The 25371-nt window shown below is 50.2% G+C and overlaps 1 protein-coding gene across 2 annotated transcripts in view; it reads right to left on the reverse strand.

The window, feature by feature from the left end:
* Positions 1 to 25371, reverse strand: part of ARHGAP39 (Rho GTPase activating protein 39) — a 122722-nt gene that overhangs the window by 33883 nt on the left and 63468 nt on the right. For both annotated transcript variants that reach the window (XM_040082332.1, XM_040082317.1), the window contains exons 2-3: positions 18490 to 18921; positions 8016 to 8096 (exon numbers count right to left, since the gene is read on the reverse strand). In XM_040082332.1, the coding sequence (XP_039938266.1) occupies positions 8016 to 8096; positions 18490 to 18921 (513 nt within the window). The remainder of the gene's footprint in view (positions 1 to 8015; positions 8097 to 18489; positions 18922 to 25371) is intronic.

A 25371-nucleotide genomic window follows, 5' to 3' on the forward strand; every position in this document is an offset into this window, starting at 1 on the left:
TTTGGGTTCCTCCACCTTGGTTTGATGGATCTCCACCCCCTTCTGGAGCCGTTCCAAACCCTCAAAATTCCATCCGCAGCCACAGAACCATGGATTCATGGAATGGTTTGGGTTGGAAGGCGCCTTAAAGCTCATCCAGTTCCATCCCCTGCCATGGGCTGGGACACCTTCAACTATCCCAGATTGCTCCAAGCCCCTTCCAACCTTGCTCTGCTCCTGGAAAAAACCAAAAAAATTCCGCTTTTCCTGCTCAAAAATCTTGGATCCCTCCATGTTTCCTCTGGAAGAGCTGGAGCTCCTTAATCCTCATGAATAACCCCATTTTTATACACAGATCTCCCAAAATCGGGAGGAAAGAAGATGGAAAGAGCCACAGAGGATTCCCAGCAGAACTGGACTGGAATTCCCATGGAATCTGTGGCTGCCCCATCCCTGGAAGAGTCCAAGCCCGGGTTGGACAGGTCTTGGAGCAACCTGGGATAGTGGAAGATGTCCCTGCCCCGTGGAGAGGGGTTGGAATGAGACGATCCGGAATTTCCCCGCAGAAATCCACCTTTCCACTCTCTCCCCACCTCCACCCGGACCCAAATCCCTCCGAAATCCAGCTGTTTTCACTCCAAACAGGTGAAGCCGCCGCTTAATTCCCAGATTTGCAGCTGGCATTAACATTCCCACCCACGGCATTTAAAAACAAACAAACAAAAAAAAAATCCCTGAGGGAGCAGCGGCGCTTCCGTCGAAATCGCCTCGCCCCCCGCCGAGCTTTCAATCCCGAACATTAAATAACGGGAAGCAATATTCCTGAGAGCTCCGTGGATTACGGCTTAAACCCCCTCCCTCCCTCCCTCCCTCCCAAAAAAAAGCCACGGAATAAATGGAATTTTCTGCCGGCAAAAGGAATCCCAAAAAGGCCGTTTTTGTGCTTAAATCGCTGCCCGCTCCCAAGGAATCCATGGGCAGAAATTCCGAGTATTCCTGTTATTCCTGGCTTGGCACCGGGTTCTCCCTGCTGTTTTCTCCGCGCGGGGAGGATTCTTCCTGCTCCGTACTTTTCCACGACGGAAAAAAAAAAATTCCCGAATCGCTCCGAATGCCCTTTCCAAGAAATCGATTTCATCGGGAATTTGCGGTGATTCCCCACATAATTCCCGGGGTTTTTTTTTTTAGGGAGGGATTTTTCCGTGTCCTCCTAAATCTCCTTCCCTGCTCCGACGCCTCCTCCTTGATCCTCTTCCAACCTTTGGGAAGCCAGCGATGGAGGGGAGAGGAGAAACCTGGATCCCTCATCCAGGAATTCCTTTGCTTCCCATCGTTTTTTACCTTGCAGGTAATAACCCCCTCCCTCATTTACATATCATTATTCGCGCCGGCGAGAATTCCGACCTTCCGCAGCTCAAAATTCCTTGAAATCCCATCGAAACCAACCGGAATCGTGGATTTTTCCATGCCTGATGCTTTTAACGAGGTGGGACTCAGGGAATAAATCACCGCCGGGTTGAGGGGGAATTGCTTTAAAAGAACGTTTTATTTTATTTTAAACCAAAAAATCGTTCGGTTTCCGATGGAACGAGGCGGCGACGCGAGGTTTAAAAACGAGAATATTCCCAAAACCCGGCCCAAGCCACGCGTTTTTCCGAGATTCCTTCCCCTGCCCCGGGGTTGTTTAGACTTTGCAGATGAAGATCAAAATGTAGAGCCGGGATTAAGTGGATTTTTCCTGGGAAAAGGGGAAAACCCCCCCAGATTTGAATAATTCAAACACCCGTTTCTCACGGAACGCCTCGGGATTCTCCGGGAAAAGCAAAGCATCCCTGGGCATCCCCCCCCCGCCACCACCATCCCGGTTCCTCGTGCCATCCCAAATTCCCAAATTCCTCACCTTCCTCCCCCGGCCGCGGGATTCGGGAGCATCTTCTCCCTCCGCCTTCCACCTGAGCTTAAAATTCCCTTTTCCAGGGCCAAACCAGACGGGAATGAGGGAAGCAGCCCGGCCCCTCCTTCCCTCCCAGCTGGGCACCGCCTGCTGCGAGCGCATCCCGCTGGGAATTCCGGGGTCGTGGATGAATAAAACCTCCCCGTGCCTGGCACGGTGCCCGGCGCCGCTCCGGCAGCGGGAAAAATCTCCGTGGAAAAAAAAAAAAAAGCAGGGAAAGGTGAGCGGCAGAGCCTGGAGACGGCCAGGCTTCTGCCTGAAAGCCTCCCGTGATCCATCCGAAATTTTTCCACCCGGGAAAACGTCCTCAGGACGGGAATCCAGCCTCTACAGTCGTGCAAAAACCTCGCGTTTTACGCTAATTAACCATCAAATTGAGCCGTAGGGTAAAATTCCCAAAATCCTCCGTCCGTGAGGTTTCGCTGCTCCTCACCTGCGAGTGGTGCTGTTCCCAAAAATTTACGTGGAAACGTACGGAATTCCGTACGTATAAATATCCCGGGGCTCGGACTGGGATTTTAAATCCTAAATGATAAAATCTGAAATTTTTTTAGAAGTTTAAATTCCTGCTCAAGTCCCCGTTTCTCAGTTTTCGTGGGATTTGGGGTTTTCACGACCCCGCCACGGCCTCTCCAACCCGACTTCCACGCTTCCAATCCCTTTTCCCACCTTCGGGAGCCCGGAAGCGTCACTTCCTCCTTGGAATCAATTTTTTTTAGGAAGCCTTTCGATTGGCTGAAGCTGATTCCTAGAAAAAACCCGGAATGAGCGAGGTGAAATCCGTGTAATTTGGGCAATAAAACGGATATTTGAGAAGAAGGTGAGGATCGAGTTTTTTCCCAGGGTGATTTGACGGATCCAACACGATCCATGGGATATCCAGGAAAGGGAAAATCCAGTTTGGTCTCCCTGGGGGAATTTTGGAGCCATGGGAATGTTGAAGCCCAAAGTCCGTTGACATCAAATCTCGGTCTGATGGACGTTCTCCTCCGCGCACAATTCCGTTCTCCGACTAAAATATTCCCATTAAAATATTAAATATGCCCATTAAAATATTAAATATGCCCATTAAAATATTAAAAAAAAAACCCCAACAAACACCAAACCAAAAAAGTCCCTCTAATTTTTCCAAAACTCTCAGGGATTCTCCAACCCCTGTCTCCGGATGGCGCCATGGGATCACTTCCACATCTCCGACGTTCTGCTGCTCCGGTGGCGTCGGCGCTAATTAACATCCGCGGGAAGTTGATCAAGTCCAGAGGGAGATAACGACCCATCCCATCCCTCTCCGTCCCATTCCCACTTTTCTCCAGGAGCAGCGGGGGGGGCCGGGAGGATGAATTTTTTCTGCCGTTTTCCGTCAGCCGCTCGGGACGCTGGAGGCCGCGAATCCGTAACCGAAGGATTTTTGCGGGATCCAGGCGATGAGGAAGCACCGAAACGAACTCGGACGACTCCTGAGGAAGGTCCCACCACCCGCCTTGTCCTCTCCGTTTGGGAGATCCACGACGTGACTTCCTCCGGGATCAATCCCATCAGGAACCCACCGGGAGGAGGCAGGAGACCAACACAACCCATGGACAACCGAATTCACCGGAGCCAATTAAGGCGGCTCATCCCAATTAAAGCAATCCTCCCTCCCGAAACAGCCTCTTTCCCGAAATCCAAGCGTCGCCGAGAAACAAGAGGAGGTCATTCCAGATTGGAGAGGGAGGAGGGAACGCCGAAAGATCTGGAATCTGCTCCCGCTGGCTCCGGGAGCGCGACGAAGAGTTCCAAAAATGGTGATTTATTTTTTATTATTTTTAATTTTTTGTTGATTTTTTAATCCCTTGCCCATTCTGAGCGGATTTCGCGTTCCCCTCGCCGAAACCTTTCCTCCTCTTGGTTTCTCCGGCCTGGATCGTTCATCCCTGACGAGACACAGGGAATGGCTTCTCACTTCCAGAGGGCAGAGGGATGGGTGGGAATTTGGGAAAGAATTCTTCCCTGGGAGGGGCTGGAATGGAATTCCCAGAAAAGCCGTGGCTTCTCCATCCTGGAAGTGTCCGAGGCCAGGTTGGATGGGGCTTGGGCAGGAGGCCCAGCCCAGGAGGTCCCACATCCATGATATTCCCAAGAACAACCATCAACCCTCATCCCTTTTTTTTCCCCCCAAAAGTCGGGATTTTCATGTCACGGCTCCCCAGGGAATCACCGGGGTCAGCTCTGCTCCTCTTCCTCACTTCCAGGGGAACCAGGGAATGGATAGACCTCTAAAAATCAGGAATGCTCACACTTGGGAACCGCGCTCAGAATCCGGCGCGGTGGTTTCCTCACCTCCTTCCCGGCTTTCTCCAAAGCTCCTGCAAGACTCTTCCTGAATTTTTGGGCCTGGATTTGTACAACTCTGCCCAATTACAGCCATTCCCTGAATCCACGTGGCGCTAGGACGACAAATCCCGATGGAGAAGGGCTGGACGTGGCCCGGGCAGGATTTGGATACAGAAGATTCCCATGCTGGAGATGAATCCGGCAACCCCCGTGAGAGCCAAGAGGCGGGAACAACCGGAAAATGACAAAATTTTTGCCCCGAAAGGTGGTGCCAGGATTTTTGGGAGCCAACCCTCTCCTCATTTCCCAGGTTTCCTTGCTATGAAGTGATTCCTGCCGACCGCAAGGGGATTGGATCAAACATTTCCTGGATGCGGAGGTCCAGGAGAAATTGAGGAAGACCGAGCCAAGGATCCCGTGCGGATGAAGCAGCCGCCGTCCTGCTCTCCTAAAATGGAAGAACCGCGATTCTCCCTGCTCATGGATTGGACATCCCAAAGAGCTGGAACACAACAGCTCCAAAGCCTGGAATGAGGGATTTGGAGAACTTCGGTGCCATCCCTGCTGTCGGGAGGAGAAAGGGAGAAGCAGTTCCTCAATGTTGCATATTTTCGGTCTAAAACTTTAAAGTTTTCCCGACTTTCATTGACCGACCGCGGGATGAAGACGGAAATTCGGGATTTCTCCCACAGACAAGCAGATTTCCCGATGGGAAGATTTGGTTTTGGATTAGCAAAGAGTTCGACGCCCTCAGCGGAACGAGGACACGAGGCAGCTCCAGGGACCACAAATCCAGAGGGAATGAAGAGGGAAAGGGTTAAGGACAGGGATCATGAATTATGGGATTGGGAATCCCGGGGCTTCCCGACAAAAGCCTTCCAGGCAGAGGGAGCATGACGTCATCCTCTTGGTGACACGCAGGAATCCCGTAGGAATTGTTGGCCGGGAGCTCCGAGGAAGCGGAAGAATCCTTCCCTGCTCCCGAGGATGCTGCCGCAGGTCCTGGGGCGATCCAGGGAGCTGAACCCCAGGAGCTGCACCCGGAGGTGGCCATCGTTCCATGGATGAGGATCCCCCTCCGAATCCCGTGGGATTTCTCAGTCAAGGTCCGGCTTCTCCCCGCAAACCACCTTGATCCCACACTTTGTCCCAACATCTGGGAATTCTCCAGCTTCTCCTTTCCCGGCCAGAGGGGATGGAGGAAGGCAGGAACCGTGACCTGGGTCTCACCACGCTTTCCCATCCATGGGATGAGCCACGGGACTAAATCCTGCGTCCCTCTGCCACTTTCCAGAGGAAGACCTCTGGAATTACCGCCAGACTCGAGGAGAAGAGGGTTGCAAAGACCTGGGAATGCTGTTGGCTTGCAGACCTTGATTTTCCAGCTGGTCCTGGAACCTCCACAAACGCGAAGTGGATGGATGTGAGGGAGCTGGGGCAGCTCCAGTGGAAGTCTGAGAGCTCATCCCACTCCGTGATGGATCCTTGGAGCTCTCGTTGGGCTCCATCCTGCTCCAAATTCCTCATCTCCATGTCGGACAACCTGAGATCACCTCCATCCCTTTGCAGCCTTTCCGAAGGTCCCGGAGCACCAAGCTTCCCATCCCTGGAGTTGTCCAAGGCCAGGTTGGACAAGGCTTGGAGCAACCTGGGATACTGGAAGGTGTCCCTGCCCTTGGACCGGTTTGGGTGGGACTGGACCACCTTTGAGGTCCCACCCAACCCATTCCCTGATTCCACCACTGATTTTTTTTTCCCCGCGTGATTAATCCCTTTGACAGGAGCTCATCACGGAAGCTTTCAATTTTCTCGGATCCGCGTCGTCCCTGCCGCCGCTCCGCGACAAATCCCCGCTTCCCAACCAAATCCCACTCCTTCCCGCTATTCCCGGGAACTGCAGCCGCCCAGCTCGCAGGTGAGATCCATGGATTCATGGTGAGCGTTCTGCTGGCGGGGGATAAAAATATTCCCGGTTTTCCCTCCTGGAAAGCTCGGAATTTTTTCCCTCCCCCTCTCTTCCTTAAGTGGCAATTGATTCCGATGCTTCCCAGGGAATTCCAGGGAATTCCAAGGAAAGGAGGGATGGAATGTGGCCAGCGCCGCTGGGGGTGTTTTCCGTGTCTTGGATCGCGATGGAGAAAGCGGCTTGGAACAGCAGGAGAACGTGCCGGGAAAAGGGATGAGGAGCATCCCGCTCTTCCTGGTCTCCATTTCAATCATGGAAAATGAAGACCTGGAGGTGCCTCCACTCATCCCCAATTCCAGAAAAAAAATCCAGGAACAGCAGGAGAACATGCCGGGAAAAGGGATGAGGAGCATCCCGCTCTTCCTGGTCTCCATTTCAATCATGGAAAATGAAGACCTGGAGGTGCCTCCACTCATCCCCAGTTCCAGAAAAAAATCCAGGAACGCCTGGAAAATGTGCCGGGAAATAGGATGAGGAGCATCCCGCTCTTCCTGGTCTCTGTTTCCAACATGGAAAATGAAGACCTGGAGGTGCCTCCACTTATCCCCAACTCCAGAAAAAAATCCAGGAACGCGTGGAAAATGTGCCGGGAAATAGGGTGAGGAGCATCCCGCTCTTCCTGGTCTCTGTTTCCAACATGGAAAACAAAGGAAGAGCTGGAGGTGCCTCCACTCATCCCCAACTCCAGAAAAAAATCCAGGAACAGCAGGAGAACATGCCGGGAAAAGGGATGAGGAGCATCCCGCTCTTCCTGGTCTCCATTTCAATCATGGAAAATGAAGACCTGGAGGTGCCTTCACTTATCCCCAATTCCAGAAAAAAAATCCAGGAACAGCAGGAGAACATGCCGGGAAAAGGGATGAGGAGCATCCAGCTCTTTCTGGTCTCTGTTTCCAACATGGAAAATGAAGACCTGGAGGTGCCTCCACTCATCCCCAATTCCAGGAAAAAAATCCAGGAACGCCTGGAAAATGTGCCGGGAAATAGGATGAGGAGCATCCAGCTCTTCCTTGTCTCTGTTTCCAACATGGAAAACAAAGGAAGAGCTGGAGGTGCCTCCAATCATCCCCAACTCCAGAAAAAAAATCCAGGAATTTGGATTTTATCAAAACCCAGAGCAACCAGGCAGGGAGTGACTCCATAAATCCTCCAAATCCGGTCTTATCCTCGTCCAACGGGGACTTTTGGGGCTCAGTGAGGACTTGGAGAGATTCAAGAAGGAATTTTGGGGTTCAGGAAGGAATTTTGAGGTTCAGTGAGGATTGTGGGGATTCAGTGAGGATTTGGGGTTCAAGAAGGAATTTTGGGGTTCAAGAAGGAATTTTGGGGATTCAGTGAGGAATTTTGGGGCTCAGCAAGGATTTGGTGGGATTCAAGTGAGAACTTTGGGGTTTGATGAGGATTTGGGGTCCAAGATGGACTTGGGAGGGTTCAAGAAGGAATTTTGGGATTCAGGAAGGAATTTTGGGGTTCAATGAGGATTTGGGATTCAATGAGGATTTTGGGGATTCAGTGAGGAATTCTGGGGCTCAGCAAGGATTTGGTGGGATTCAAGCGAGAATTTCGGGGCTCGATGAGGATTTGGGGTCCAAGGTGGACTCGGGAGGCTTCAAGAAGGAATTCTGGGGTTCAGTGAGGATTTTTGGGGTTCCTTGAGGACTTCTGGAGTTCCACAAGGACCTGAAGGCAACGCGTGAAGGGGAAGGGATGAGGACAAGGCTTGGAAGAGCGGGAATAAAACATCCACGGCGTTCCCTGCCCCATCCATCCCAAGCCCGATCCCCGGAGGGAAATTCCGGCTACCTGTAGTGCAGGAGTTGTCCTTCCGCGCTGTAATCCCGATAAATGTCGTACTCCTTCTCGAAAACTCCGGAAGGCGACGAGCTGGAAAACAGGAAGGAACCGGGAAGTTACCGTCAATGTCTCCTCTAGGATTTACGGAGATGAATCCCATCAGGATGGGATCCACCTGGTCCTGGATCTGCTCCCGGGATCCGCTCGAGCTCGGAGTCACTGATAATTTCCAGTTGTTTGGCCGGATGATGACCAAGCCACCCACGGCCTGGTGGTCTCCAGGTTCACGTCCGACCCTTCAAAGACCCGATTTTCCCTTAAACCATCTGAGATCCCAAACATCTGCCGGCTTCATCCCACCCTTTCCGAGTGCCTCGGATGTCAGAGCCGACACGGGAAGAGGAAAATCCCCCCTCCAAAAAAACCCTTTTGGACACATTTCCGTCTAAATCGGAGCCTGCAGAGCTCTTGTTCCCAGCAGATGGAGAAGGTCACACCACCAACCCACTCCAAGGAACACCACACACGGAAAAAAATGGGAAAACATGGAAAAACATGGAAAACCAAAAAAAATCTGGAAGCATGGGATGGAATTTCCAAGCCGATTTTTGGACTTGGTGGGGTTCAGTGAAGGCTTGGGAATTCAAACCCGGAGGCCAAGAAGAGTTTTGTGGGATTCCAGAAGGGCTTAAAGCCTCTCCTGTAGGATCTCAAACCCGCTCTCGATCCGTATTTTGGGCTCCACGCTTTTCCACGCCAAGAACCTCCCAAAGCGTTCCCAAACCAAGCATCCATCGTTCCCTTTCCAATATTATCCATCCCCGCTGCCCACGAGCACGGAAAAAGTTCCTTTTTTGCCTTAACAGCGCTTCCCGGCATTTTTCTACTCCAAATTTTCCCAGAATTCCCCAATTTTTCTGAACTTTTTGGGAATTTTGGGGGCTTTTTTGGGGGGATTTTTTTTTGGATTTTTTAAAAGATTTTTGGGGATATTTTTGGAATTTTTTTTCTTGGAATTTTTTAGGATTTTTTTTATTATTATTTTTTAGGGATTTTTTTGGTAATTTTTTGGGAACTTTTGGGGATTTTTTTTTTTTTTTTTTTTTCCCATTTTTTTGTGATTTTTTGGGCAATTTTTAGGGGAATTTTTTTTTTTTTTAGATTTATTTAAATCCCAGAAATCCCGATGGATAAACCCACGGAGCTGATCGCAGGAAGCAAAACCAGCTCCGACCGAAAACCCGACCGGTTCGGAAACCCCGGGTTCGGTTTTGGAAAAGTGTCCCGAGGTCTCCCCCAAACCCTTCTCCGTGCAAATCCACTCGCACACCCTGTGCTCCATCCAGCGGCGACGCCCCGCTGGATTCTCCCAGGTTTTTCAGGTTTCGGAAACCCCAAAAACCACCCGAGGCTGCCCAGTTGCGGTCGCTTTGGAGGCGATTTTCCATGAATAAAGGTGATTTTCCATTCATAGGTGTGGGATTTTTCCAATTTCAAAAAGGCGATTTTCCGATAATTACTGTGGTTTTCTGTTAATAAAGGTGATTTTCCACTAATAAAGGTGGTTTTCCAATAACCAAGGTGATTTTCCATGAAAAAAAGCTGGTTTTCCATTAAGAAGTGTGATTTTTCCAATAAAAAGGGCAATTTTCTGGTAATTAGTGTGATTTTCTGTTAATAAAGGTGATTTTACACTAATAAAGGTAGTTTTCCAATAACAAAGGTGATTTTCCATGAACAAAGGGGAATTTTCACTAATAAGTCTGATTTTTTCCAATAATTAAGGCGATTTTTCCACTAAAAAAGATGATTTTCCATTAATAAAGATGGTTTTCCATTAATAAGCATGGCTTTCCACTAATAAGGGTGATTTTCCCAATAATTAAGGTGATTTTCCCACTAATAAAGATGATTTTCCATTAATAAAGACGGTTTTCCATTAATGAGGGTGATTTTCCAATCATTAAGGTGATTTTTCCACTTAAAAGAATGATTTTCATTAATAAAGATGGTTTTCCATTAATAAGTCTGATTTTCCAATAATTAAGGCAAATTTTCCACTTAAAAAGATGATTTTCCATTAATAAAGACAGTTTTCCATTAATAAGTCTGATTTTCCAATAATCAGGGTGATTTTTCCACTAAAAAAGATTATTTTCCATTAATAAAGATGGTTTTCCATTCATAAAGATGATTTCTCATCAAAAAGTGTGATTTTCCACTATTAAGTGTGATTTTTCCAATAATTAAGGTGATTTTCCCACTAATAAAGATGATTTTCCATTAATAAAGATGATTTTCCATTAATAAAAATGGTTTTCCATTAATAAGTCTGATTTTCCAATAATTGAGGCAATTTTTCCACTAATAAAGATGATTTTCATTAATAAAGGCAGTTTTCCATTAATAAGTCTGATTTTCCAATAATTAAGGCGATTTTCCATTAATAAAGATGATTTTCCATTAATAAGTCTGATTTTCCACTAATAAGGGTGATTTTTTCCAATAATTAAGGTGATTTTTCCACTAATAAAGATGATTTTCCATTAATAAAGACAGTTTTCCATTAATAAGTCTGATTTTCCATTAATAAAGACAGTTTTCCACTAATAAAGATGATTTTCCAATAATAAAGATGGTTTTCCATTAATAAGGGTGATTTTCCAATAATTAAGAAGATGATTTGCCATTAATAAAGACAGTTTTCCATTAATAAGGGTGATTTTCCAATTAAAAAGGCAATTTTCCAATAATAAAGATTATTTTCTATTAATAAAGATGATTTTCCTTTAATAAGTCTGATTTTCCACTAATAAGGGTGATTTTTTCCAATAATTAAGGCGATTTTTCCACTAATAAAGATGATTTTCCATTAATAAAGATGATTTTCCATTACTAAAGACAGTTTTCCATTAATAAGTCTGATTTTCCATTAATAAAGACAGTTTTCCACTAATAAAGATGATTTTCCAATAATAAAGATGGTTTTCCATTAATAAGGGTGATTTTCCAATAATTAAGATGATTTTCCATTAATAAAGACAGTTTTCCATTAATAAGTCTGATTTTCCAATAATTAAGGCGATTTTTCCACTAAAAAAAAAATGTTTTTCCATTAATAAAGATGGTTTTCCAATTAAAAAGGCGATTTTCCAATAATAAAGATTATTTTCTATTAATAAAGACGATTTTCCTTTAATAAGTCTGATTTTCCACTAATAAAGGTGATTTTTTCCAATAATTAAGGCAATTTTCCCACTAATAAAGATGATTTTCCATTAATAAATACAGTTTTCCACTAATAAGTCTGATTTTCCAATAATTAAGGCGATTTTCCCACTAATAAAGATGATTTTTCCATTAATAAAGACAGTTTTCCACTAATAAGTCTGATTTTCCAATAATTAAGGCAATTTTCCCGATTAAAAAAGGGGGATTTTCCAACGAAAAAGGCAATTTCCCACCAATAAAAGTTTATTTTCCCTTAATGATTTTCCCTAAACCACGGACGCAAATTTATCCCTGGCACCTTTATCCCGGGAAACTCCGGCAGAACAACAAAACCTCTGGAATTTTCTTTTTTAAATCAATAAATCCAGCAGGTTTGGGGTTTTTTTTTCTCCAAATCCTCGGCTTTAATCGTAGCCCCCAGCTCCCAATAATAATAATAATAACAATAATAATAATAATTAAATTCAAAGATGGTTTTCTTTGGAATTACGCAACCGGAATTCTGGGAGGAATTAGGCCAATATCCGCCTAATCCGGAGCCGTGTTTCGCAACGGGGAATTCGAGGAAAAGGATATTAAAAAAAAAAAAACCCTTCAGCTCCCTGATTCCCAGCCCGGCTCGGAGCAAGAAATGCGGGATATCAAAGTTTTGTTTCCTTTTTTTTTCCGGGAAATATTTGAGGATGGAACGAGGAAGGGGGGTTTGGCCTCGTTTGGGTTATGCCGGGAATGCGTTATCCCCAAATATTTCCTTGGAATTTTTTTCCTCCTCTCCCAGGAGCTTCGTGACCTCAGTAAAGTCGAGGATCGCGGCGAGGAATCGAATTAAGGAAGGAGCCTGGAAAATGGATTCAAGGATCTTGGAAGTCTTTTCCGACCTTAAGGATTCCATGGAAAACTCACCGGGGTTGGTGGGATGAGACCCCGGCACCGCTGGAGCAACCCCGGTGCTGGAAAAAGGGGGAAAGGAAGTTGAAGCCAAAGGAACTTTGGAGTAGGAAAATCTCCAGTGGGGGGGGGGGGAAAAGCAAATCCTTGGATAAATTTGGGAATGCTGGGAGATCCTAACACAGGATTCCGTCACGCTCTGGCAGTGTCCCATCCAAGTGTCCCAGGTTTGGAGCAACCCAAACCGCTGGAAGAGAGCTCAAAAGACCACGGAATTCCGACCCCTTTGGACGGGGACATCGGGCGTCACTCGGAGATGGATTTTTGCCGCGAAATGGGTGGGAAAAAGCCAAAACCAGGGATAAAACACCCCAAAAACCTGGATTTGGGATCCTTCCCAACATCCTGCCTCACGGTTTGGGAAACTGAGGATCTCGCGGAACCAGGGGAAGAAGCCGAAGCTGGGAAATTTCCAGATCATCCTTAAGACTGGAATGGAAATTTCCAGATGATCCTTAAGACTGGAATGGAATTCCCAGAAAAAAAAAACAAACAGTGGCTGCCCCATCCCTGGAAATGTCCAAAGCCAAGTTGGATGGAGCTTGGAGCAACCTGGGATAGGGGAAGTTGTCCCAAGGGGATGGAACCGGAAAAAAGCAGGGATTTGTTCCTACAGGCAGCAAATGAAAAGGGAGGAAAGAAAAAAAAAAAAAAAATCGGAATTTCAAGAATTCCAGGAATTCCCACCAACATTCCCTTCCAGAGCTGGATTCAGGGATTGGGATTCCTCGGAGTTTGCTCCGAGGAGGAGCCCGTGGTGGTTTTCCCAGCCACCGGAGCCAGGGGGACTTGGGTGCCTCAACCTCCCGGATAAAACATCGGGAACAGGATTTCCAGTGGAATGCCGTGCTCCGGGAATGGGGTGAGGTTCCCACGGCACCGGGGAGTGGGAAGATGGAGAAATTCCAGGCCATCCTCTTTGTCCTTAAGGGATGGGAGATTTTTAGGGTTGACCCAGATCCGGGTGGGAGTTTCAACAGGATCGACAATTCCAGGCTTTAAAAAAATTCCTTTGTTTTCGCTCTGGCAGGGGAGCGAAAAACCTCATCGAATCGTGGAAAATTCCCTGGAAATTTTACGGAAAATTCACGGGAAAAAAATTCATCAAATGATCAAAGCCGTGGTTCGGGTTGGAAGGGAAAATCCCTATCCCAAGGTTACTCCAACCTGGCCTTGGATAATTCCAGGGATGGGGCGGCCACAGCTCCTCTGGGAATTCCATCCCAACCCTTCCCAGGGAAGAATTCCTTCCCAAATCCCATCCATCCCTGCCCTCTGGCAGTGGGAAGCCGTTCCCTGTGTCCTGTCCCTCCATCCCTTGTCCCAAATCCCTCCCCAGCTCTCCTGGAGCCCCTTCGGGAACTGGAATGGGCTCTGAGGTTTTCCTGGATCCTTCCTTTCTCCAGGTGAGCATTCCCAGCTCTCCCAAAGTTCCTCCTGCCTCCTCACACCGGGAGATGTCATCCAGCTGGGAAAATCCAACCTTTGGGTGAAGAAAAGGCCGGAATTCCAAGCTTGAAGCTCCTGACAGAGGCAGAACATTGGGAAGGAAGCCCTTGAGGATCCTTTCCGTGCTGTTTTCCGGAGCAGCTCCCAATCCTCGGTTTCTCCTCCTCCTCGTCTTGGAGGAGGGCTGGGAATCGCTGCAGGGACCCGGAAAACCCTCGGGCAGCAGATGCTGCCGAGATTTATGTCCTTGATCCGACTGTTTTCCGAACAGGTTCTTCCCAGCGCCTCCCGGGAAAGGAAATAAATTGAGAGAATTCCAAGGAAAAATGGTGGCACCCTCAAATCTGATATTTCGGAGCTTTGAGGCATCCTTTATTCCACAAACCTGCTCTTTTTTTGGGGGATCTTTGGGAGACAGGAAACGGCTGCTGCCTGTAAGATTTTGATCCCAGAGAGCTCCGGCAGCTGGAACATTCCGGGGATTGGATTTTGAGAGAAATCCCCCTTGGATATTCCAGCTCAGCCACACTCAGTCCAGGAAGATTTAAATGCTGCATTTAACTCCGATATCCCGGCGCCTTTGGAACCGGGACGTGCGAAAAAAAAAAGAGTGGGAATCCTGAGGAGCAACGCTGGCACGATTTCCCAGCGGATGGGATTTGGGTGGAGACCCCTGACATTCCAAGATTCCTGAGTTTTGCTCCAAGGAAAAAGCTCCCGATGGTCAAAAATCCCACTTCCTTGTCCTTCAAGCTTCCACTTGGAATTCCTGCTTGGAGAAGCAGCGCAGAGTCGCGTTTTCCATAGAAAAGGCTTCTTTTTCCCTGCCTGACGCCGTCTCCAAGGATTTCAAGCCAATGGCCTCAGACGCTTCCCGACGGCGTGGAAAATCCCAGCGACCGGACACAAAATCCGTCCGACGTTCCCGCTCCCAGATTTCACGGCTGTCAAGTCGCGCTCCGGAGAAAAGCCACCGTTTTAAGACAAGACCCAAGGAAAATCCCGCTGGGAATGCTCTGCTGACCACCAGGACGAAGCTGCCGTTGAGATCCCGGGGTTGATTCCCGTGCCGGATCCGAACAAATCCCACCTCACCGTGGAAGCGCGAGTTGGTTCCGGCGGGATCCAGGCGCTTGGCGAATTCCCTGTGGATTCCAAGGGCTGACGCGTCCCTGACCCGCACGGGTGGGATGGAACATCCCCATGGATGTGAGGAATGGATTGGGAGCAGCCTCCAGCATCTCCAGCCAAGCCTGGAGATGCTCTGGCTCCTAAATCCTAAATTTTAACGGAAGCCCCGGGTGTGAATTCCAATAAAAACTTTCCCGAATTCCCTCTTCCAACCAGATGTGCTGAGCTTGTCCAGAAATATTTGAGACTTCATGGGATAAAACCTGGACTGGGAGGTTCCACCAGGAAACCTCCGGAGCTCCTTCCCAGCTGTGGATCCTCTGCGAGAAATGCAACCGAGATCTGGGAAAACGCTCACGGAATCATGGAACGGTTTGGGGATGCAAGGGACCTCCAAGATCACGGAATTCCACAGGGACACCTTCCCCTATCCCAGGTTGCTCCAAGCCCAGTCCAACCTGGCCTTGGACACTTCCAGGGATGGGGAAAATGAGGGAATGTTTTGGTTTTTTTTTTTTCCAGACGGGATCGAGAGTCAGATGCAGCCGTGGTTCGGCTGAGCCGATGGGACTCATCCCTGTCACCCGCAGGGATGCAGGTGGAAATTCCAGTCTGTGGGAATTTCTGCTCCCTCTAGTGGCATCTGAATTTTTATTTTTTTTAATTAATTTTTTAAAGCTCCAAGACCTGGGATCTGCTCAGTCCCAATCCCTGGAAAAGCCAAGACCTGGAATTCCTGGAGATTCGAGGACACGCAACTAAATCAGCTAAACCCAGCCCAGGAGATCCCTGGGAATCCCTGGGAATCCCTTTTCTCTTCCAGGAGATTTCCAGGGATTAAACCTTTTTATTTGAGAGTCCGGCCCTCCCCTCACCTGATCCAGGAGATTTGCATCCCATAATGGGAATGGGGAATGTGTGGATGGAGGACACCAAGGACCTGGAGTGTCCGGGTTGGGTCTGATGTGGGAATCGGATCCGATGTGGGAATCCCCTCAGAGAGCTGCTGATTCCACCTTGGGAATGATCCTTTTCCCAAGAAATTGCTGATCCCACCTTGGGAATGATCCTTTCCCCAGGAAATTCCTGATCCCACCTTAGGAATGATCCTTTTCCAGGAAATTCCTGATCCCACCTTGGGAATGATCCTTTTCCCAAGAAACCCCTGATCCCACCTCAGGAATAATCCTTTCCCCAGGAAATTCCTGATCTCATCTCAGGAATGATCCTTTTCCCAGGAAATTCCTGATCCCACCTTAGGAATGATCCTTTTCCCAGGAAATTCCTGATCCCGCCTTGGGAGTGATCCTTTGCCCAGGAAACTCCTGATCCCACCTTGGGAATGATCCTTGTCCCAGGAAACTCCTGATGTCACCTTGGGAATGATTCTTTTCCCAAGAAATTCTTGATCCCACCTTGGGAATGATCCTTTACTCAGGAAATTCCTGATCCCACCTTGGGAGTGATCCTTTACCCAAGAAACTCCTGATCTCATCTCAGGAATGATCCTTTCCCCAGGAAATTCCTGATCTCATCTCAGGAATGATCCTTTCCCCAGGAAATTCCTGATCTCATCTCAGGAATGATCTTTTCCCCAGGAAATTCCTGATTTCATCTCAGGAATGATCCTTTACCCAGGAAATTCCTGATCCCACCTTGGGAATGATCCTTTTCCCAGGAAATTCCTGATCCCACCTCAGGAATGATGCTTTCCTCAGGAAATTCCTGATTTCATCTCAGGAATGATCCTTTCCCCAGGAAATTCCTGATCTCATCTCAGGAATGATCCTTTCCCCAGGAAATTCCTGATTCCACCTCAGGAACAATCCTTTTCCCAGGAATTCCTGATCCCACCTTGGGAATTATCCTTTCCCCAGGAAATTCCTGATCCCATCTCAGGAATGATCCTTTCCCCAGGAAATTCCTGATCCCATCTCAGGAATGATCCTTTCCCCAGGAAATTCCTGATCCCACCTTGGGAATGATCCTTTTCCCAGGAAATTCCTAATCCCACCTTGGGAACAATCCTTTCCCCAGGGAGCTGTTGATCCTGCCCCTGTTCTTGCAGCAAATCCCAGGGAATTTAAAATCCGTCCCCCGATCCTTGTTAACCCCTCACGCCGCTTTGGGAATGGGATCCTGCTCCATCAACATCTCCCGGGCTCAATTCCCACCAGGAAAAGAGGGAATTCTGCCCCTCTGCCCCACTCAGGTGAGACCCCACCTGGAATTCTGCATCCAGCTCCAGGATCCAAAGGCAGAAGGATGTGGAGATGTTGGAACAATTCCGGAGAAGGCCATGGAGATGCTCCAAGGGCTGGAGCCCCTCTGCTCTGGAGCCAGGCTGGGACAGCTGGGAATGTCCAGCCTGGAGAAGGATCCAGGGAAACCTCAGAGCCTCTTCCAGTGCCTGAAGGAACTCCAGGAGAGCTGGAGAGGGACTTGGGACAAGGGATGGAGGGACAGGACACAGGGAATGGCTTCCCACTGCCAGAGGGCAGGGATAGACGGGATTTTGGGAAGGAATTCTTGGCTGTGAGAGTGAGGAGGGGCCGGGATGGAATTCCCAGAGGAGCTGTGGCTGCCCCTGGATCCCTGGAAATGTCCAAGGCCAGGCTGGACAGGGCTTGGAGCACCCTGGGACGGGGGAAGGTGTCCCTGCCCATGGAAAAGCCTGGAATTCCGTGATCTTTTCAGCCCTTTTCCAACCCAAGCCATTCCACGATTCTGCAATTCCACATCCGCCTGCAGTGAACGACCCCGAACCCCGAAATCCCCGGTTCCCAGGCTCAGGGATTCCATCAGAGCCTCTTCCAGCACCTCGGGAAGCCGGAATCCCCCCCGAGGCGCGGAGCCGAGGTCGCCTCTGATGTGCCACATGAAAGCGCTGGCTGAGCCGGGAATTCCTGTTCCCATCCAGCCGCAGTTTCTGGGAGCAGGAGTCGGGAACGGGAATTCCGCCCCCGCTCGGTCTCCTCAGCCCGGGTCGTGTCCTTAACGTGGTCAAAAGCGGCAATTAAGAGGAGACAAATACGTTAATTAATGACCCCGCCTCGGGCCGCCCAGAAAAGCTGCGGCTGCTCCATCCCTGGAATTGTCGGGTTGGGAAGACGGGAGGCGTTCCCTGCCCACGGCAGGAGGTGGAAAAAGATGGATTCTAAGGCTCCTTCCAACCCGAACCATTCCACGATTCCGTGATTTGCAGCTTCCAAGCCGCAGAAGATGGAACGACCACGGAGGAGCGACAGGAACGTCTCCCTGTGCTGTCCTTGGGAATCGAGCTCCGACTCCCGTCTCCTTCCCGAGGGAAATTATCCCTGCCAGGAGCTCCCCGGACCTGTGGGACAAGCCGCGGTTGTGGCATGAATCATCCCGACTCCTCAGGGAGATCTCATCCAGGGAAATCATTTAAAACCACGCCGGGCTTTGAACCCGAATTTCCCATCCTAAAAACGAATTTCCGAGGACGAGGAATTATTATTATTCCTTTAAGGAACCTTCCCGCAGGGAACGCCTAGATCGTCCCGAAGGTGGATAAACACCTTTCCCTTACGTTTTTTTCCCTCTTTCTCCTTGTTCCACGGAGGATCCGACTCCGTGGAGACGAGCTGGAGGAACCGCCCACAAAACATCTTTGCCCGAGATCCGCAGGACTCGGGTCGCTCTCGGAGACCACCGGGACCGGGAATTCCCGATTCCCTCCCAAACCCTTCCCCGCCTTTACCTTTCCGTTTCCTCCTTCACCACGGAATACTGTCCGGGCTGGCGGCCGGACCTCTGCTCCTGCGCCTTCTCGCCGCCCTCCAGCTCCTGCTCCAAGGACGAGCTGGTGCTCCCCTCCCTGCTGACGTTGCTGCTCCTGCCGGGGCTGTTTTCCGTGGAAGCCCGCGGCGACTCCGTGTTCTGCTTGAGCGTCTGGAGCTTGGCCAGCGGGATGATGTCGCAGTTCTGGGGACGGTGCCACACCGTCCTCTGCGTGGTGGCATTGTAGTAGTAGAAGCGGGAGGTGTTGGGGTCGAAGAGCTCCCACCACTGGTTCTCATTGGTGCGCTTGATCCGCACGCCGGCGGGCGGGTCCCAGACGCACTCCCCCGTGATCAGGTTGGCGTACATGCGCTCCCGGGTCCGAGGCTCGATGATTTCCACCCATTCCAGCCTGGGATAGAACAAGGAGAGAAAGGGGAAAAGTCAGCCGGGAGGTTGTCGGGTGGCGGCACGAGACGCCCGGCGATTCCGCGATTCGGCGCGAGGGCGGGGTGGAGAAGAGGGAGTTCTCCACTCTTCCTTCCACCCAGGAGTCTCTGGTGTTCAAGACTCCGTGATTTCCACCCATTCCTGGGAAAAGCCAGGAAAAGAACATGGAGACAGGGAAAATTCAACCGAGGTCCCTCCCAACGCCAACCACCCGATGGTTCCATGATTCGGCGCGAGCGCGGGATAGAGAAGAGCGATTTCTCCACTCTTCCTTCCAGGAGTCTCCCATGTTCAAGACTCCGTGATTTCCACCCATTCCTGGGAAAAGCCGGGAAAAGAACATGGAGACAGGGAAAATTCAACCGAGGTCCCTCCCAACCCCAACCACCCAATGGTTCCGTGATTCGGCGCGAGCGCGGGATAGAGAAGAGCGAGTTCTCCAGTCTTCCTTAAACCCACATCGAGTCTCTCGTGTCCAAGACTCCATGATTTTGACCTGTTCCAGCCAGGGAAAGAACAAGGAGACAGGGAAAATTCAACCGAGGTCTGTCCCAACCCCAGCCACTCGATGATTCCGTGATTTGGAGCTCACAGGGTGGAGAAAAGCAATTTGACAACTTTTCCTTCCACACCCAGGAGTCTCTGGTGTTCAAGACTCCATGATTCCCACCCATTCCTGGAAAAAGCCGGGAAAAAACCAAGGAGACAGGGAAATTTCAACCAAGGTCCGTTCCAACCCCAACCACCCAATGGTTCCGTGATTCGGCGCGAGGGCGGGGTGGAGAAGAGCGATTTCTCCACTCTTCCTGCCACCCAGGAGTCTCCCATGTTCAAGACTCCGTGATTTCCACCCATTCCTGGAAAAAGCCGGGAAAAACCAAGGAGACAGGGAAATTTCAACCAAGGTCCGTTCCAACCCCAACCACCCAATGGTTCCGTGATTCGGCGCAAGCGCGGGATGGAGAAGAGCGATTTCTCCACTCCTCATTCCACCCAGGAGTCTCCCATGTTCAAGACTCCGTGATTTCCACCCATTCCTGGGAAAAGCCAGGAAAAGAACATGGAGAGAGGGAAAATTCAACCAAGGTCTCTCCCAACCCCAACCACCCGATGGTTCCGTGATCCGGTGCAAGCGCGGGGTGGAGAAAAGCGACTTCTCCACTCTTCCTGCCACCCCCATATCGAGTCTCCCGTGTCCAAGACTCCATGATTTTGACCCATTCCAGCCTGGGAACGAACAAGGAGACAGGGAAAATTCAACCAAGGTCCTTCCCCAACCCCAACCACCCGATGGTTCCGTGATTTGATGTGAGTGCGGGATGGAAAAGAGCGACTTCTCCACCCTTCCTTCCACACACATTGAGTCTCCCGTGTCCAAGACTCCATGATTTCCACCCATTCCTGGAAAAAGCCGGGAAAAGAACAAGGAGAGAGGGAAAATTCAACCGAGGTCCTTCCCAACCCAAACCATCCAATGGTTCTGTGACTTGGAGCTCACAAGGTGGAGAAAAGCAATTTGACAACTTTTCCTTCCACACCCATCGAGTCTCCCGTGTCCAAGACTCGATGATTCCCACCCATTCCCGTCTGGAAAAAAACAAGGAGAGAGGGGAAATTCACCCAGGATCGCTTCCAACCCCAACCATCCAACGGTTCTGTGCAGCAAGCGCGGGATGAAGAGCGAATTCACGATGGTTTCTTCCACCCCCATCGCGTCCCGCAGAGTCATTTACACAAAACGGAGAATTTTCCGAAGGGTTCCCAACCAATCCCTGATTTTCAGCTCCCAGGGAAACCCAGCAAGTCTGCAAAGCGCGCTCCCGGGGCTGGAGCACGCCGATGTCCAACCGGGATCACGGCATCCACCCCGAACCCTCAGAGGTCCAGACCCGGGGATCAAAGCACATTCCATGAGGGAATGGGAAGGACTGGACCGACCGGAATCACCAACCGGGCGATGAACTTCTCCTGCACGACCGCACCACCAAAGCCAGCAGCATTCCCCAGAAAAACTCCAAAATGATGGATTCGACCTCCCCCCGGTCCAGCTGGAGCAGCGCAGCTCCCCGGCGCTCCCAAGATCCCGGAGCTCCTTCCCTCTGTCCCGATTTGGATGCCGGGAAAAGGCGTCGGCTCCGTGGGTCCCAACCCCGGCACCGTCCCAAAACCCCCATCCCAGGCTGTTCCAAGCCCCGTCCAACCTGGCCTTGGACACTTCCAGGGATCCAGGGGCAGCCACAGCTCCTCTGGGAATTCCATCCCGGCCCCTCACCACACTCCCAGGGAGGAATTCCTTCCCAATATCCCATCTATCCCTGCTCTCTGGCAGTGGGAAGCCATTCCCTGTGTCCTGTCCCTCCATCCCTTGTCCCAAGTCCCTCTCCAGCTCTCCTGGAACCCCTTGAGGCATTGGAAAGTGCTCCAAGATCTCCCTGGATCCTTCCCTTCTCCAGGCTGGACATTCCCAGCTTTCCCAGCCTGGCTCCAGAGCATAGGGGGCTCCAGCCCCTGGAGCATCTCCATGGCCTCCTCTGGAATTGCTCCAGCAGCTCCAGGTCCTTCTGCTGTTGGATCCTGGAGCTGGATGCAGAATTCCAGGCAGGGCAGAACTTCCCTTTTCCTGCTGCCCACGCTGTGGGATGAGCCCAGGACATGGGGAATTTCCAGGACCGGAGCACATGGATGTGTCCTGCGGATCTTCTCACCCACCAGCACCCCCAGGGCTGCTCTCCATCCTTTCCCCTCATCTGCGTTCTCCTGGAATTGCCCTGACCCGCCCCACCTCACTCAGAAACACAACAAAAGGGATTTTCGGGATCATCCAGCAGCAAACGGGCGCTTAGAAATTCCCAAGAGGATTAAAAGCAGCCGTAATCCCAAGAAACGGAGAATTCCCACCGATTTTTCAGATTACCCCTAACACCGCACTTGTCACCGCTGGAAAATCCAGAGGGTGCCCGAGATGTTCCGGGATCCGCGTTTTCATTCAAATTCCTCTTTTGCATGGATTTATGTAAAAAAAAAAATTGAAGGAATTTAACAAAATTATTCGGGATTTATCCTCGTCTGCGTTTCCAAGGCTTTTAAGGAACGTTGGAAATAGAGGAGGAGGAATGAAGAGCTAAGCGAGGCTTAGCAAGGAAGGTGCCACTTAAACCTGACGCATCCGGGGAGTCAGACAACGACGGATCACGTGGATCGCATCCCAACGCCTTTTCCTGGGAATGAATCCCTGGAGGCTCTTCAGAAATGCCCAAGGAAAAAAAGTCCCTGGAGCCAGGTGTCGGCTTTTCCCCGAGGCCTCGGCTGGTCCAGCTCATTTTCCAACGGGATTTCAACCTCTGGATGGAAAAAAAGAGTGGGATTTTCGGGATGTGGGCTCCCAGCTTGGATCGACCCCCGCTAAAGGACGAAAACGCTTCCAACTCCTCTTGGAAAAGAGAGGGAAATCCAAAATTAAGCTTTTCCCTGCAGAACAGAGACTAAAGGCAGTCGGAGGGGAGTCGATCCTAAATCGTGGCTCGCCTCATTCCGCAAACCCCGGATCCGATCCGGCACCGAGCTGCAACCGGAAGCCAATTCCGGCTTTGGAGAATTGGGATTGGCCAAAGGACCGGCCAAGGTGGCCAACGGCACCTGGTCTGTCCCGGTCCGGGGAAGGTTTGGGATTCCCAGGATTTTGAGGGGCTGGGGCGTGGCCAGGGAAGGGGATGGGATGATCTTGAAGGTCTCTTTCGACCGAAACCGTTCCATGTTTTTTTATGAGGAGCAATTCAAATTCCCCATTTCCCAGCAAGGTTTTGGAGACCTCGGAAGCGGCTCCGCAGCACTTGGGGGGCTCTGCTCCCCGGATTTCCCACTTCCAGGCGATTCTTTTGGATTCACAAACCAAAATATCCAAGAGATCCAAGAACCCAACGTGTCCGAGAATTCAAATCTCCTCATCTGCACAAAATTCCCAGGAGAGGACAATTCCCATCTTATTTCCCGTCTTACTTCTCATCTTCCTTCCCTGCTTAAAATTAATTAAAACTCTCCCCAAACTTCATAGAAGTTTAAATTAATCGTGGAATTATTAAATGGGTCGGGGTGAAAGGAGCTTTTAAAGCTCATCCGTTCCAGCTCTTCCCGGGTATTATATTTATTATTAATTAATTAATTAACGTTCATTACTACGCCCTTTATTTTATTCATTATCCCCATTATTTATTAGGAGTCCTTCAATTATTACTCCCATTATTCTATTTATTACTGATTTTTTTTTCAGGAATATTTGGCTTAAAACCCCCACAATTCCTTGATGCCGGACCTCGGAAAACGAGCAACCGAATCCCTGCGGGTCAGGAATAAACCAGGGAATATTAAAACCTTCGTTTTTCCACACCAGTAATTCCGTTTTCAGGGAATCATTAACCTGAAAGGTTGGAGTCTTTCTTGGCTTTTCCTGATGGATGAAGCGGGGAAAAAAAAATCGGTGCAGATTTTTTTTTTTTTTTTAGGGCGGCTGGAGCGGCTGGAAAAGCTTGGAGCGGGATGGAGTTAAGGAAAAATATTCCAGCTTTTCCCACAGAGGAGGAGTCACCTGGGAGTTGTTAAATGGAAAATAAAATAAATCATGGAATGAGGGCTGGGAGAGGGGTGGATCCTCAGCCACTCCCTGGAGAAAGGGAAAACAGCTCTGGAAAAACCAAGCCGTGGAATCGCTGCGGTCCATTCCTTCGCCGTGGGATTTTGGGAAACTGTCCTCTCCCCAAAATTCCACGGCAACCCTGTGTTTCCACCGTGCCTCAGCAATGGCGATAACCATGGAAAATCATGGAATTTTTCCCTGTGGGAAGGGACCTTTGAGGTTCGTCTTCTTCTGACACTTTTCCATGGGCTGGGACACCTTCCACCATCCCAGGATGCTCCAACCTGGCCTTGGACGCTTCCAGGGATCCAGGGGCAGCCACAGCTCCTCCGGGAATTCCATTCCAGGGCTGCAGCACCCTCACAGGGAAGAACTCCTTCCCAGTATCCCACCTAAATTTCCCCTTTCCCAGTGGGAAGCCATTCCCTGTGTCCTGTCACTCCATTCCTCATCCCAAATTCCTCTCCAGCTCTCCTGGAGCAACTTCAGGCACTGGAAGGGGCTCTGAGGTTTCCCTGGATCCTTCCCTTCTCCAGGCTGGACATTCCCAGCCCTCCCAGCCTTTCTCCAGCCCTTGGAGCATCTCCATGTCCTCCTCTGGAATTGCTCCAGCCTCTCCACATCCTCCTGATGTTGGATCCGGGAGCTGGATGCAGAATTCCAGGCGGGGTCTCACCTGAGTGTGGCAGAGAGGCAGAATTCCCTCCTTTCCTGCCATCCACCGGGAATTTCTGGGATGTGGCCGCACACAGCCAGGTCAAATCCCATTTTTCAACCAATCCCTGAGGACGGGAGGGAATGTCTGGCAAAATCAGCACTCCGGATCCAGGCGGATGCTCCGGCAGCTCCCGGCCTCGATCCGTTAACAACACCAACACCAGGAGCTGTGCAGCTTGGAAGGACCCGGAAAAGAACCCTGCAATTCCCTGCTGGAACGCGCTATTCCAGGACAGCAGGAGAAATCCGAGCCCCCTGCTCCATCCTGAAATCCACGGCAATTCCAGCGCTGACGGAAAAGCGCTGACGAGGCGGGGAGCGGACCCTGAAGCCGCTCCAGGGAAAATCCGACTCATCCATCAAAGCGAATCCGCCGCTTTCCGATTAAATAAAAAGAGGGAAAAATCCAGCTCCGGGAGGTGGGAGCCGTCGGATCCGGGTGTTCGCGCGGCGCCGCTTTGATGGAAAAGGGATGTGAATCCCTGGGCAATGTCGGGAGAAGGTTCAAGGTTGGGAGGTGAGGAGGAGATGTCAGCAGGAATAGTGCGGGATGACTCTGGAATCATGGAATGGTTTGGGAGGGGCCTAAAGATCATGGAATTCCATGGGAAGGGACAACTTCCCGCTGTCCCAGGTCCTGTCCAGCCTGGCCTGGAACAATTCCAGAGATCCAGGAGCAGCCACAGCTTCCCTGGGAATTCCGTTCCAGCACCTCACCATCCTCACAGGGGAAGAATTCCTTCCCAAATTCCAACCTAAACCTCTCCGTTTTTAATTCCAAACCCTTCTCCCTCATCCCTGCTCCTCTGAAAACCTGAAGCCTCAACTCCGGGTAAAGCTGATCCCGCTTGAACTTAATTTCCCTCTTTTTTGGGCGGTTCAGGAATTTTAAAACAACTCCTCCAACTCCTTCCCCTCAGGTCTTTGCTTGGAGCTGCTCCTCCTTTCCGACTGAAATCCCAGGAATCGGTGTGGAAACCTGATCCCGTTTCTCTCTGATCCCAAAAAAAAAAGCTTTTCCCTCCCTTGGGCTGCAGCCATCAATAAATCCCAAATCACTTTAGG

This window comes from Hirundo rustica, chromosome 1 (assembly GCF_015227805.2).
Source record: "Hirundo rustica isolate bHirRus1 chromosome 1, bHirRus1.pri.v3, whole genome shotgun sequence".
NCBI lineage: Eukaryota > Metazoa > Chordata > Aves > Passeriformes > Hirundinidae > Hirundo > Hirundo rustica.